The 12697-nt window shown below is 40.3% G+C and overlaps 1 protein-coding gene across 6 annotated transcripts in view; it reads right to left on the minus strand.

Moving 5' to 3' along the window:
- The window catches only part of ZBBX (zinc finger B-box domain containing), a 143843-nt gene that overhangs the window by 1803 nt on the left and 129343 nt on the right, over nt 1-12697 (minus strand). For all 6 annotated transcript variants that reach the window (XM_050779955.1, XM_050779954.1, XM_050779956.1 and 3 more), the window contains one exon: nt 790-928. In XM_050779955.1, the coding sequence (XP_050635912.1) occupies nt 790-928 (139 nt within the window). The remainder of the gene's footprint in view (nt 1-789; nt 929-12697) is intronic.

A 12697-nucleotide genomic window follows, 5' to 3' on the forward strand; every position in this document is an offset into this window, starting at 1 on the left:
TGTTTTAGAAGAGAAAGAAATGCAAAAACCAAGAAAAATAGCTCAATGATTTCCTCCTCCAGAAAGAATAAGAAACCCTTGATTCCCTTTTTACTACAATTTCAGATTTCAATTAAATTTCAATCAAATAAATTTACAATACAAATAACTTATTTTATGCTTGTTTTAGTCTTTCTAAAAGAAATCCTGCTCCTTTTTCAAGGAATTGCAGTGTCAATAATAGACTGAAACAATAGACTACTGTTTTGAAACATTTACTAGTGTAACGTACATTCCTTATAAGCCGATCCAACCATCCCTAAAGTCCCTAAATGTATTTTATGTGAGGAAAGAATGATATGATACAAATTAAAATGTTATTGTTAATTATCTAGATTTGATTTCAAGAAAGAAACTTACTATTTGATTCTAAAAACCTTATTCACATTGGGTAGGATTCTATTAATACAAAGTATTGAAATGTATTAGGTTAATTAATTCAAGTAAGGCAATTGTTTTTCAATATAATAAGAAATGCTGAAGGATTATTATATTCCAAATATCTTTTCATTTTTATGATACATATTGTGCAGTAGAGAACGATCTCTTCACATTAAAGTGACAACTTTATAAGCCTTTTACTAAATCTTGATAATAGATCAGCAAAGAACCCAAACATTCTATAAAGAATGGTCATATAAAGTACACACACGAGGACAGTCTTTCTATATATAATAAAGATAACTAGTTGGAACTTGTCAAAATTTTACTACATACTATATTAATATATAAACTGCAGGCTTAACTTACCTCAATTCCTCAACTCCACAGGGACCCCTCACATGTGAGGTCTTAAGGAAATCTGTGGAAGTCTGACTTATATTCAGTAATTGGCTGCTGAAATCTGGGAACTCTTCTGAGGTTAAGCTATAAAGCTTTTCTGAAGTATCTGAAACATTTTATTTCATGCATTGTCAAAACATAAATTCAAGAAACAAATATACAGCATACGGTGCTGTATGTTTACACGGAGTAAATTACAGGCAATAAAAAGAGGGTCAGCATAGATTTTTAATTATTCCTCAATTTTCTGATGTTTGTGGGATAAGTTTAATTTGAAATTCCAAATTGGGGCATGGGTAGCAAGTCATTTTTATCATATTGATTTTAAAATACACATTACATTTACAACTGTGTCAAATGTCCTGATACCTCATAAAATTAAAAAAAAAAAAAGTGACCCCCTAGAATATTTTGCAACTCGTCAACCTGTTGGACATTTTATTATCTTTTTTCTTATAAGAAATAAAAGCTTTACTCCCACACAGTCTAAGGGAAAGATTAGCCATGGCAAAGTTGCTCTTTCTTTTTGGACTTCCTTCCTTTGTGTGAGTAGATAATAACTGTTCATATTTGAAAGCAGAGAAGCCTTAAATTTTTCTTTTCATGAAGCTGGCTTATGATTTAGCCTAGCTAAGGACAAATACTGCAAGTTAAATAAACAAAATCTTTGGGCAAATATATCTTCATATAAACCACCAAAAATTCAAGTATGTAACTAAATATCATAGTATATTAGAAGGGCTATAATGCTTTCTTTTTCACTGCTGAAATTGTAATGAGCCATCTAACTTATACATAAAGTTATACTATGATGACTATTAAAACTGTCAAAATTACTGGTTGCTATTCTTCCCTTCCTTTTTTTCTTTTTTCTTTCTTTTTATTTATTTATTTATTTATTTTTGAGACGGAATTTCACTCTTGTTGCCCAGACTGGAGTGCAATGGCGTGATCCTGGCTCACCGCAACCTCTGCTTCTCAGGTTCAAACGATTCTCCTGCCTCAGCCTCCCAAGTAGCTGGGATTACAGGCATGTGCCACCACAGCCAGCTAATTTTGTATTTTTAGTAGAGACAGGGTTTCTCCATGTTAGTAAGGCGGCTCTTGAACTCCTGACCTCATGATCCGCCCACCTCCGCCTCTCAAAGCCCTTTACTTTTATGAGAGGACAAATAAACATCCTCCTGGTCACAAGAACCAAACATCAACACACATGTGTTCTACAGTGGACTTTTTTTTTTTTTTGGTGATTAGTATCAACTTGACATTTTTGAGCAAATAGAGATTTCCCTACTGAAAGTAAATCAGATTATTCCCTCTGAAAAACAGACCTCAATGAATTTACACATGGAAGTGTCCCTAAAATTGTTTAGCCCAGTGACTTTGAAATCATGATGTATGGGTACATTCAATAAGCTTAGGATTTGGTTCCTGCTCTCACCATATCCTCAACAATCAGGACTTTACCTGATCTAAATTTAGGGGTTCTATATAAGATTAATTTTGAAAAAGACAGAAGATTTTTTAGTTAAAATTTTTTAAACCTCCTAATTACTTCCATCTTCACTTAGAGATCAGGGAATTGGGGGCCCATGGAGAACTGATAACTTGCTGAAAGTTACACGGCCATATAGTGGAAGGGCTGAAACTAGAACTGATCTCTGGCAGCTCACCAATATTGTAAATCACTCTGTTCCAGAATCTAATTCTTTAGCTTTAAGCTATTATCTTCTCTTCTATTTTTCCATAAGGTAAAAGAAGACCCAAGGCACCTTTACATGCCCTAACGAAAGGAAATGCTCCCACAAGAAAGCAGTAAATTCAGGATTTGGAATTGGTAGAATTATAGAACTAAAACCCAGTAGTAATGCTTTGATCTAAAGAATACCACCAGGTAAGATATCCAAATTCTTACAACTCATTTGAGCTAATTGAATGAACATAAAGCTAATTCAAATTGTGCAAATAGAATGAGTCTATTTTTCTAGAACTATTTATTCTCAAAATTATATTTCAGAATACCTGTAAAGTTAACAGGAACAAAGGTAATACCACTTGATTTTAGGTAACAGAAAATGAAGGCAGAGAAAAATAAAACTACTCATAACAACCCCATTGTAGTTTAGTGTTAAACCCAAAAGTTCAATTCTACAAAAATCTGTCACCTGATTTTTCTAATACAGGACCTGATAAGACAGGATTAACATTTGTATTAAAAAATTTACAACTGGCAAGTCAGTTGTTGAGAAATGAATTATAGTTAAACCTTTTTTATCCCTGAAGTAAGAGTACCTTCTTTGATCATGGAGGAATCTCTTTAAAAACAATAATAAACAATTAGACTAAGGAGAAAAAATGGTTAAAATATAGAGTTCTAAGGTACATTTCTAAAACCGAAGTCATTTAAAACACATGCATAAAACTAACTATATTCCATAGAGAAATAAGCACTTATTTAAATAAATGAAAGAAAACACTAAAGAAAGAAATATAAAAACTTCAAAGAATGAGAACCAATCAGAGAGGCTATTTCCCAGCAAGGAAAAACAACAACTCTAAAGGACTATCTAGAATAGCTACATATCTACATCCTAATATTAAAGACAGTGTGACATCCACTTTGTAACCTGTGAGCCCTATTCCTAACACCGCAGCCTCCTTATTTTTCATTCTTTCCATCTCCTCTCCCCTCTGCACTATGTCTTGCTTATTTCTCCTTTTCCTATTCTCTCATGCTTGCATTCCTTTACCTTCACTCTGCCCACACCCTCCCCTTCTTAAGTGGTGATATGGTTTGGATTTGTGTTCCCACCCAAATCTCATGTCCAATTGTAAACCCTAATGTTGGAAGAAGGGTCTGATGAATGTTGACATTATCATGGGAGAAGATTTCCCCCTTGCTGTTCTCGTAATAGAGCGTTCTCATGAAACCTGGTTGTTTAAGTGTGTAGCACCTCTCACCCACCCCTTCCTCCTGCTCTGGCCATGTGAAGATGTACCTGCTTCTCCTTCTGCCAAGATTATAAGTTTCCTGAGACCTCCTCAGCCATGCTTCCTGTACACCCTGCAATTAAACCTCTTATTTAAATATATAAATTACCCAATCTCAGGTATTTCCAATGGCAGTGTGAGAATTGACTATTACAAGTGATCACAAAATTGATTTGAAGTAAAGGTTTCAAATTATTTATGTGGCATTGTTATACTGTGGCAAGACAAAGAAATGTGGGGGTAGCTTTGCTTGGGGTTGTGCCTTGCCTCTGCTATACATCCAGGGGAGACCATGAGCGATTACTGCATTGCCCAGAGCCTCAGTTATTGAATATGAAGAAAGGAAATTAAAAGTAGCATCTGCCCCATCTACTTTACCAAATAGCTGTTAAGATCGAATGGAGCAACATCACATATAAAAGCAACCAGTAATTATTATTACTGATTAAATGGTGTCATATTCCTTTTATTAACTTTTAAATATGTTTTCACTTCTATGTGCACCCAATTTGTTTTCAGAAATTTAAAGACACACTAAAGCAAAAAGACTGTCATTCTATCTCTTTGTAATTTGGCTGCCTTTTCGAGGGTTATCTAGTTAATTTGTGAACAATAAATCCTGACTAGATTAGCACTTTTACAGTTTAATACATTACTTAATGGTCAACCTATGAACAGAGGCTCCAGTTACTCAGAAAGCCACTGCCTCATTGTTTTATTTCACTGACAGTCTGGCCTATGGTCTAGTATCTGGTATATTTTTATTATTTCTTATATAAGAAAAAGTGCTTTCATCTGTTTAATTACTTGCTCAGTTAATTACCTGTGAAATCATACAAACACAAGATTGTTGTGGGAACTTAAGGACTACAAAGATTCTTAAACCACAAATAAGATTGAGCTTGAAACAAATAAATCGTTTTTAACTATTGAAGAAGTAAATGCTTTAAAGTGCATTATCCCTAATACTTTTTCACAATGCATATTTCCTAAATTTCTTCAGGCTGCAGTAACATCCAGAAACTGACAAAGTGTCTTTATAAGTAAGTTATACCGATATGTTAAGTTCATTAAGGAAGTGGTTATAATGTTTATATAAAACTATTTGTGAAAGGAATAATAAGTGGCATGAACTACAACTAACTATACTCCTCAAAGCAGTACAGATGATAACTAGTTTTAGAATGGAAACAGCTTTTAGAGTTTATTAAAAATTGGGTTTACCAAGGACATCGTACCTTACAGTACGTAGGAAGTGATACGGAAGTGGGGCAGGGAAGTGCTGGGTAGAGAAAGGCAGGTTCCTGGCTAAGGCTCTACACCACAGACTGAGGTGAGGACAGGCACTCCTGCTTTTGTGCACAAATGTTGCATTTTCCAAGACCACCCTGGCCTACCACACCCCCATCCTGGGCCTATGAAAACCTGAGACGCTAGCAGGCAGACACACAAGTGGCCAGAGGCTGAGAGGAGCACATCAGCGGAAGAAGACACAAGTGGCTGGATGGCAAGAGGACGTCAAGAGGTCACGCTGGCAAAAGAGCACACTGACAGACTCTGGCACACTGGCAGCCCATCAACCAGCAGGTTGAGGCGGAGTTTGGCTAGGGTAGTCTCCCTTCTCGCTTCCCCATCAGTGGAGAGCTACTTCCACTCAATGAAACTTTGCACTCATTCTCCAAGACCACAGGTGATCCAATTCTTCTGGTACACCAAGGAAAGAACCTGGGCTCCAGAAAGTCCTCCATCCTTGTGACAATCTAGAGGGTCTAATTGAGCTGGTTAACACAAGCCACCTACAGAGGGCAAACTAAAACATCACCCTGTAACACATGCCCACTGGGGCTTCAAGAGCTGTAAACATTCACCCCTAGACACTGCCGTAAGATTGGAGCCCCACAGTCTGTCTATCAGTATGCTCCCCTAGAGGTTAGAGCAGTGGGGCACTGAAGAAGCAAGCCACATCCTCATTGCATACCCTGCAAGGGGGACTAGGGACCCTTTCCCATTTCAAATGGAAGCTCTGCTAGGATCCTGGGAGACGAGTGTGAATAAATGTGAAACTGTCGGGTCTGCCTCTCTTCCAAAACCCTCCCACTTCTCTCTCTTTCCTGCGGGTAAGAGACTCTATTTCCCTTCAAAACTCTGCCCTTAAGGATATGAACAGACAATTCTCAAAAGAAGACATACTTACAGCCAACAGACACATGAAAAAATGCTCATCATCACTTGCCATCAGAGAAATGCAAATCTAAACCACAATGAGATACCATCTCACACCAGTTAGAATGGCAATCATTAAAAAGTCAGGAAACAACAGGTGCTGGAGAGGATGCGGAGAAATAGGAACACTTTTACACTGTTGGTAGGACTGTAAACTAGTTCAACCATTGTGGAAAACAGTGTGGTGATTCCTCAAGGATCTAAAACTAGAAATACCATTTGACCCAGTCATCCCATTACTGGGTATATACCCAAAGGATTATAAATCATACCACTATAAAGACACATGCACATGTATGTTTATTGCAGCACTATTCACAATAGCAAAGACTTGGAATCAATCCAAATGTCCATCAGTGACAGACTGGATTAAGAAAATGTGGCACATATACACCATGGAATAGTATGCAGCCATAAAAAAGGATGAGTTCATGTCCTTGGTAGGGACATGGATGCAACTGGAAACCATCATTCTCAGCAAACGATTGCAAGAACAGAAAACCAAACACTGCATGTTCTCACTCATAGGTGGGAACTGGACAATGAGATCACTTGGACACAGGAAGGGGAACATCACACACCGGGTCCTATTGTGGGGAGGGGGGAGGGGGGGAGGGGGGAGGGATAGCATTAGGAGATATACCTAATGTAAATGACGAGTTAATGGGTGGAGCACACCAACATGGCACATGTATACATATGTAACAAACCTTCACGTTGTGCACATGTACCCTAGAACATAAAGTATAATAATAAAAATAAATAAATAAAAATAAAACAAACAAACAAAACTCTGCCCTTACCAGTCAGTCAAAATCCCCAGACTTCGTCTCTTTTCTCTCTCACACGGTTTGAAATGGCTCTTACCTCTTTCTTTATAATGTTCAGAGTTTTGCTACAGACTATGGCAATGTTACTAAGTAAAATGAGCATTAGGTTCAGCTGCCAAAGGTGCAAATCACATCAATTTTCCTAGAGGTGCCATGTATGCCTCCACCTTAATGGCTGCAGGCACACACAGCTCGGAGCACCTCTCCTTACCCTCTCCCCTCGCAGCTTGGGTGCCTAGGCCTGCCCACAGCAGGCAAAGACCAAGCCCAACAGCCACGAGTGGGTGCAGGACAAAGCTGGGACAACCGTAGACATGACCCCACGGGGTCAACAGATAGGTGCTTCTCACCCACCTTGATGATGGAACCTTTCCCTGGCCAAGGAATTCAACCTGGTCTGAAATGGGGGAAAGATATAAGGATTACAGGAGTCCAGTTGCACTAAGCGAGGGGTTCTTCCCCCAGGATATTCCCCTTTTTCCTTTTAAACAGCTTTTCTTTTTTTTTTTCTTTTTCCTTTTCAAAGTGAGAGGGCTCCCCCACCAACTCTCTTTCTGACAGGAAGGTTAATGGAGTAATGGCCCCTGCTGGCTGATAACTGCAAATTCAACAGGGCACATTTGAGACATTCTAAAGAGATATAAACAGTCTCTAAAATAACTTTTCAGTCCCAAACTAGACCCCAAATTTCAGGCTGAGGCCCTAGAAAGAAAACCAAGTCTGAGGGATTCAAAGCCAGGCAACAGGCATGATGTAAATGGGCAGGACCGATTCCTGTCAACTAAACCCCCCACCTCACAGAAAGAGGCCATGCTTCATGGCATAAACAGGCTCAGGAAACTCAAGGTTTGTCGACAGCAGGGAGAAATGGGGGACATAGATGAGGGCGGTTAATTCCCATTCTCCAGGTTTTCCTTGATTCGTGCATACACACTGCATCAGTACCCATGGCCGGCACCTGCCAAGGTCACCGGGGCTCAGGGATAAGCGGTGAAAAGTGAAAGAAGAATGCTTGCTTTCTGAGTCTTTGCTGAAAGAGGAAAGGAAATGAGGGACGCCTCTATTCACTGTCTTTCAGAATTGTCAACCAGTTCTTTTCACCACCCCCAGCTAATACTCCTCTGGAGTGTATTCTGAACCACTGGCACTGCTTTGAGCCTCAGAATCTGGAGGAAAAGTGCCTCCTAGCCCTCTGCAAAAAGGTTTGGCCAAATTATGATTTACAGGAAAGGCTGGCTTGGCCTCAGGAAGGAAACATTCATTTCAATACCATCTGGCAATTGGAACTTTTCTGTAGACATGAGGACAGATGATCTGAGGCCTCATATGTGTAGGCTCTCTATACCTTGCAAGGCAATCCAGACCTTTGCTCACAGTGTAGGACTGCCCTCCTGTTTGCCATCTCAGGGAAGGTCAAAAGAGGCGAGCCCAGGTAATTAAAGATACGAGTTCCAGGGGCATCCCCAGCAGAGGATCCAGTTGCCTCCAGCACTGTTCCTCGGGGTCCACCCGGACCACCCTATGCAGCTTCGGCTTCTCACTTGGCCCCTCCTAAAAATCTTTGCTCTAGACAAACCCCAGTCTCACTCTTAACCCTCCAACAAATGCCCAGTAAATTTGGGCCCAGTAAGGTCCAGGTCCCCTCCTCCCTACAGGACTTAAAGCAAATTCAGAGGGATCTTGGCGAGTTTTCAGATTACCCTGATAGATAAATAGAGGCTTTCTGGAATTACACCCAAATATTTGAACTCTCCTGGAGAGACATTATGTTACTTTTGAATCAAACCCCGAGGGACACGGAGAAGCAGGCTGCTCTGTCAGTAGCACAGAGATTTGGGGATGAGCTTTCTTTCATATATAGCGTCAGAGAAGGGGGTGAATATTATCCAACTGAAAGAGAAGCAATACCAGTAAATAACCCTAAATGGGATCCTAATGACGAGATGGAAGACTGGAAAAGGAGACACTTTCAGGTGTGCATAATGGAGGAATTATGTAGGACTAAGACCAAGCCTTTCAATTATATTAACTTGTCTATGATTGACTAAGGATTTGATGAAAATCCCACTGCCTTCCTGGAAAGGCTAAGAGCGGCCTTGATAAAGTACACCTCTAGCTCCTGATTCAGTCGAGAACAGCTAATCCTAAAGGATAAAGGTATTACCCAGGTAGCTCTTGACATCAGGAGGAAGTTGCAAAAATGGGCCCTGGGACCAGATAGTATATTAATGGACCTCCTGAAAATGGCCACCTCGGTCTTTTATAATAGAGACAGCGAGTCCCAGAAAAGTGAGAGGAGATGCAGAAAAGAGGCAAAAGCTTTGATGACCACCATGTAAGCCCACAAACCCGAAAATGCCCAGGGTGCACCTGTTAATTTCTAAAAGACATGACAAGTACAGTTATTTCTCTTCTAAAATTTAATTGTTCCCATACAAGGTTTAATTTCTTTCACCAGGCTGAAACAGTTCGGGGTAGAATGTTGCTGTTAGTATATTTCACTTCTTATCTCTGTAATCTTTGGCACTAAATTATTTCCTTGTATAATACACATGTTTAACCCATGCACACTTAACCTTATAAAACTTTTTTTTTTTTACTCTCAAGCCTAGAAACCATCAAAATCCAAATGGTCAACTGCAGCCTCAGAAGATGACTCCCGTTCTCTAGGAACACTTAGACAGACCTCTAGGAGGAGTCTGACTGCCATTTTCCCCAGAACAATGCCCCCTGTCAGCAGGAAGAAGCTAAGACCAGTCATCATCCATATTCTAACTAAGGGCAGTTAGATGTACCTCTTCAGAGGGCGGAATGATACGGGAGGGATCAAGCAGTGCTGGGTAGAGAAGGGCAGGTCTCTGGCTAGGGTTCCACCCCCTTGGACCTAGGTGAGGACAGGTGCTCCTGCTTTCATGCCCAAATGCTGCATTTTCCGAGACCACTCTGGCCCACCACGCTCCACTTCTGGGCCTATAAACCTGAGACCTGAGTGGGCAGACATACAGGCAGCCAGATGTGGAGACGAGCATATTAGCAGGAAAAAACACAAGTGGCTGGATGGCAAGAGGATGTTGAGGCAGCACGCTGGCAGAAGAGCACATGAACAGAAACCAGCACACCAGCAGGCCACTCACCAGCAGGATGGGGTGGAGTTTGGCCAGAGTAGTTGGAGGAGAGCTGGGGCTGTTGAGTGGCCCAACTCCAGGGGAAGACCCTCTCCCTTCTGGCTTCCCCAGTGGTGGAGAGCTACTTCCATTCAATAAAACTGTGCACTCATTCTCTAAGACCACGTGTGATCCGATTCTTCTGGTATACCAAGGCAAGAACCTGGGATACAGAAAGCCCTTCCTTGCAACAACGTAGAGGGTCTAATTGAGCAGGTTAACACAAGCCACCTATAGATGACAAACCAAAAGGGCACCCTGTAACACACACCCACTGGGGCCTTAGCAGCTGTAAACATTCACCCCTAGACACTCTCGGGGAGTCGGAGCCCCATAGCCTGCCTGTCTGCATGCTCCCTAGCGGTTTGAGCAGTGGGGCACTGAAGAAGTGAGCCACACCCCCATCGTATGCCCTCTGAGGGGGACAAGCGAACCTTTCCAGTTTCAAAACCACTACCTGCTGTTTCTTATATAACTTAACATTTTTTTGAGGACTTACTATATGCTAGGCACTGTTAATTGTGTGTGTGGAGATAGAGATAAATTTTCAGAAATATAACATCTCACATATATAATTTTAAATAATGATCAAATAATATTATTAGATAGGTTCTATTATTATACTCATCTTTCATATACAGAATCTGATTCGATGAGAGATTAAGGAAGTAACGTGCCCAATATTATGAAGCTAGTAAGTGTTGGTATCGTTTCAAAACACACGCCCTGGCAGGGGAACCTGGTTATCAACTATCCTGCTTTCTGTCTCTGGTCTCTTGATTCATCACGATGTTGTGCCTGCAACACACACACAATTCTTTTTTTTTTTTTTTTTTTTTTTTTGAGATGGAGTCTCACTCTGTCGCCCAGGCTGGAGTGCAGCCGGATCTCAGCTCACTGCAACCTCCGCCTCCCGGGTTTACACCATTCTCCTGCCTCAGCCTCCCGAGTAACTGGGACTACAGTCACCCGCCACCTCGCCTGGCTAGTTTTTTTGTATTTTTTTTTTAGTAGAGACGGGTTTTCACCGTGTTAGCCAGGATGGTTTCGATCTCCTGACCTCGTGATCCGCCCGTCTCGGCCTCCCAAAGTGCTGGGATTACAGGCTTGAGCCACCGCACCCGGCCCACACACACACTTCTGTCCATTCTAGGTACTTCTAGAATGGCACTCTGATATCAGCCACAGAAATCAGAATCCAAGGAGAAACTGTTTCCTTAAACACCTCTGTCCTCCTCAGGTACTTCTGGAATGGCAGTCTGATATTAGCCACAGCAATTTGAATCGAAGAAGAAACTGTTTACTTTATGTAGTTATTTTGTGTCTTATTCTCCCAGTTCCTTAACATGGAAGTTTTTCATAGAACTTAGAAAGAAGAAGTGGATGCATCCTAGCAATAGCAGAAAACAAGTTAGAGAGGTTGCTGTTCACAATAATGCAGCTTTCACAGAGATTTGAACATATTTCATTTGTATAAGCATCCAGTGGTATGGAGGTGTATGTCTGAGAGCAAATCTCATGAAGTTTTTCCAGACTGCACCATGAGTAGTGAAAGGTGAATGGAAATTTTCTGCCCATTGATGCAAAACAGGGTAAAAAGGCCTTGTGCAGAATCAGTGAATTTTCTACAATGAGGCCTTATGTCACTTTAGCACTTGTCACTTCACTGACTGTCGGGTTGATTAGCCTGATGTGTCATCCTCTTCCTTTCTCAGAGTGAGCCTCTTCACAAACTGTGCACTCATCCAAAGCCAATCTTCCCAACATAAAAAATAAAATAAAATAAAAAGGCATGTCTGGGTTAAGTGTGAAAGTGATTGCCTTCTGCTGCTGGACCATCAGCAAAGCCCTGGCAGTTCACAGGCTACCCAGTGTCTGCTTGCTTTTGTATATGAAAGTTATGTGTTCTAGTGAAAATACTGACGTTAGTGTTTGAGAAAATAAGTGACACAGGAAAAAACTGAAGCACATAGAAACAAAAATAATTTTTAAAAATTGAAAAGCTGGAATGGTTGGAAAAAAGACAAGTGTTTGTACACTATTGCATTTCATTTGTAAATGACAAAATGTTTCGATTTTTAAAATTACAAAGCTCTTTTTAAAATTAAAAACTGTATGGTTATCCTTTTAGATCCAGTTCAGACCTCACATACTTTATTTCCACATTGGCCTGTCATGTAAGAATTATCTCTTAGAAGATTTATGTTTGAGTTTTAATAATTCAAGCAAGGTAAATGAATGATGGGTAAATATGGATTATTGACTTTTCTTCTCTAAACCCTATTACATAAATAGAAAAAGCAGAATAATAAAAATATAACCATAAAAGGAGCTAAACAAAGGGATACAATTGACATAATAACTTTGAGAAGAGTCAACCAAAGAAATAAAATTTATTGAGGTGCGTCTGGGTGCTATTCCAACACACGGTGTGTGCCCAACACACAGACACCAAATGAAGAATAGGAAAGGGAGAGTCATAAAAAGAACAGGCAAGTCTCACCAATACCATGTCAATAGGGAGAAAAGTAGGTGAAAAGAAGTAAAGAGAAGACATCTGAAATCCTTAGTAAAGCCGCTAATCACCTACCTCAAAATCTTAGCAGAGACAAGAAAATTGCAAATCTGAAGGTTTCCCCACAGAGACAGAACACAGGAAACCAGGCC

This window comes from Macaca thibetana, chromosome 2 (genome assembly GCF_024542745.1).
Source record: "Macaca thibetana thibetana isolate TM-01 chromosome 2, ASM2454274v1, whole genome shotgun sequence".
Classification (NCBI taxonomy): Eukaryota; Metazoa; Chordata; class Mammalia; order Primates; family Cercopithecidae; genus Macaca; species Macaca thibetana.